Source organism: Zingiber officinale, chromosome 5B, assembly GCF_018446385.1.
Source record: "Zingiber officinale cultivar Zhangliang chromosome 5B, Zo_v1.1, whole genome shotgun sequence".
NCBI lineage: Eukaryota > Viridiplantae > Streptophyta > Magnoliopsida > Zingiberales > Zingiberaceae > Zingiber > Zingiber officinale.
This window is the reverse complement of record NC_055995.1, coordinates 16003116-16005021: the sequence shown is the minus strand read 5'-3', so window position 1 is coordinate 16005021 and position 1906 is coordinate 16003116. Positions and strand designations below refer to the sequence as shown.

Genomic DNA, 1906 nt, shown 5'->3' with positions numbered 1-1906 from the left:
AGCCGAGTACATCTCAGCATCAGTAGCCACTTCACAAGCAATTTGGCTTCGAAAAATCTTGGCTGATCTCGGTCACCATCAGATTGAAGGAACCGTGCTATACTGCGACAACAAATCTGCAATCGCTATGGCTAAGAACCCAGTTCACCACAACCGAACTCGACATATAGCACTCAAGCATCATTTCATTCGACAGGCAATTGAAGATAAAGAAATTCAACTTGAGTTCTGTCGATCTGAGGAGCAATTATCTGACATCTTCATAAAAGCACTTCCGAGAGAAAGATTTCAACAGCTCCGAGCCAAACTTGGAATCCGACAACACATTAAGGGGGAGTGTTAAAGTTAATGTGTTATCACTTAAGTTTACTCATCACTAAGGTTACTTGCCCCCTAAGTTTCTAAGGTTACTTGCCCCCTAAGTTGCTAGGTTACTTGCCCCCTAAGTTTCTTTCAAGTCTATATAAAGGCTTTGTAATCAAAAGTTTAAGAATCAAGAAAAACTATCTATTTCTCCTCAAGAGCTCTACCAAAATACTTACCAATTTCAACATGCATCAACAAGGGTACCAGTGTGGAAGAATTGGAAGGAGAGAAACAACAGTCTATAATCACATTACTGCACATTAAGATCGCTTAATTAGCTACCATCATGCATTAATTTAAAGGATTGAGCAAAAGAGCACAGTATTTAATTAACTAAACTACAGATTAGTTGAGTTCAAAGTTCTGAGGCCAAGGAATCCTCCTCGCGTGCTTGAATTCTTCTGCCCTGGAATTGACCAGCATTGGATTAGCTTCTAATTGCTGCGGCAAAGGAGGGCCAATGGAGAGCTCAAGATTGAGATCCGGGAGCTTGGCCAACCGCCATGTCGACGAGGGCTCCTCGTCACTGCTGCTGCTGTTCTTTCGGTGAAAGGAGGAGATTAGCTCCGAGTTAGAAGAAGAAGAAGAAGGATTGGTGTTGGTGAAGGGCCGGTGAGTCACCGGATCGACTCCCCTGTTCAGTAGCTTTCTTTTGATATGAGTGTTCCAGTAGTTCTTGATCTCGTTGTCTGTTCTTCCCGGCAATCTCGCAGCTATAAGAGACCATCTGCACTTAAAAACAACAACAACGACAATAAAGCATTTATTCATAATTAATTTGGAGTGATCATTCGCAATTTGTGAATATATATACACACTTGTTGCCGAGGAGGCTGTGGAGCTTGATGATCAGCCCGTCCTCTTCGTCACCGAAGTTGCCGCGCTTGAGGTCGGGCCGGAGGTAGTTGATCCAGCGGAGCCGACAGCTCTTGCCGCAGCGGAGAAGGCCGGCGGCCTCGGGCAACGACCGCCAACACCCCTCGCCATGGGCGCGGATGTAGGCCACTAGCCGATCGTCTTCCTCCTTCGTCCATGCTCCCTTGTTCGTGTGCGCTTTCTCGCAGCACGGCGACCTCCCCATCTCTCTCACATAAACAATCTCTCTACTCACACATATATATAGTCCTCGATTGAGGGAAATGAATCTGATCAGGGATCAGCTCTGGTATGTGTTATAAAGAAGAGGAGATCGAATTGGTGAGGAAAAGGTTGGAGGAGGGTGGGAGGAAGGCATCACCATCTTGTTCATACTTGTTCCAAATGGTTAATTAACCTCACGATCATTGGCCACCAATCTGGGTAGGTGTAAAGCCAGGACCCACTACACAAGTCAATCGATGGAACTGTAATTAATGCTTTGTCTTGGGATCTTCCTGTCAATTTGTATAAACATTAATTAAATATATATAATTGTGCTTGACGTATAAGTGGGAGTTGGTCATCTCCACCTGGTTGCATGTGCAGCATTGCCATTTTTCCTTGGGACAGTCGTGACTGTACTGCACCGTGGTCATCTTTGTGCACTTGTCAAGCACACACA

The 1906-nt window shown here is 45.1% G+C and overlaps 1 protein-coding gene across 1 annotated transcript; it reads right to left on the bottom strand.

Moving 5' to 3' along the window:
* Positions 1-626: 626 nt before the first annotated feature.
* LOC121984165 (myb-related protein 308-like) lies at positions 627-1631 on the bottom strand. Its single transcript, XM_042536982.1, has 2 exons — positions 1185-1631; positions 627-1093 (listed from the first exon to the last, which is right to left on the bottom strand). The coding sequence occupies exons 1-2, from the start codon at positions 1445-1447 to the stop codon at positions 712-714; spliced, it is 645 nt and encodes a 214-aa protein (XP_042392916.1). The 5' UTR covers positions 1448-1631; the 3' UTR covers positions 627-711.
* Between the last annotated feature and the right edge of the window lie 275 nt (positions 1632-1906).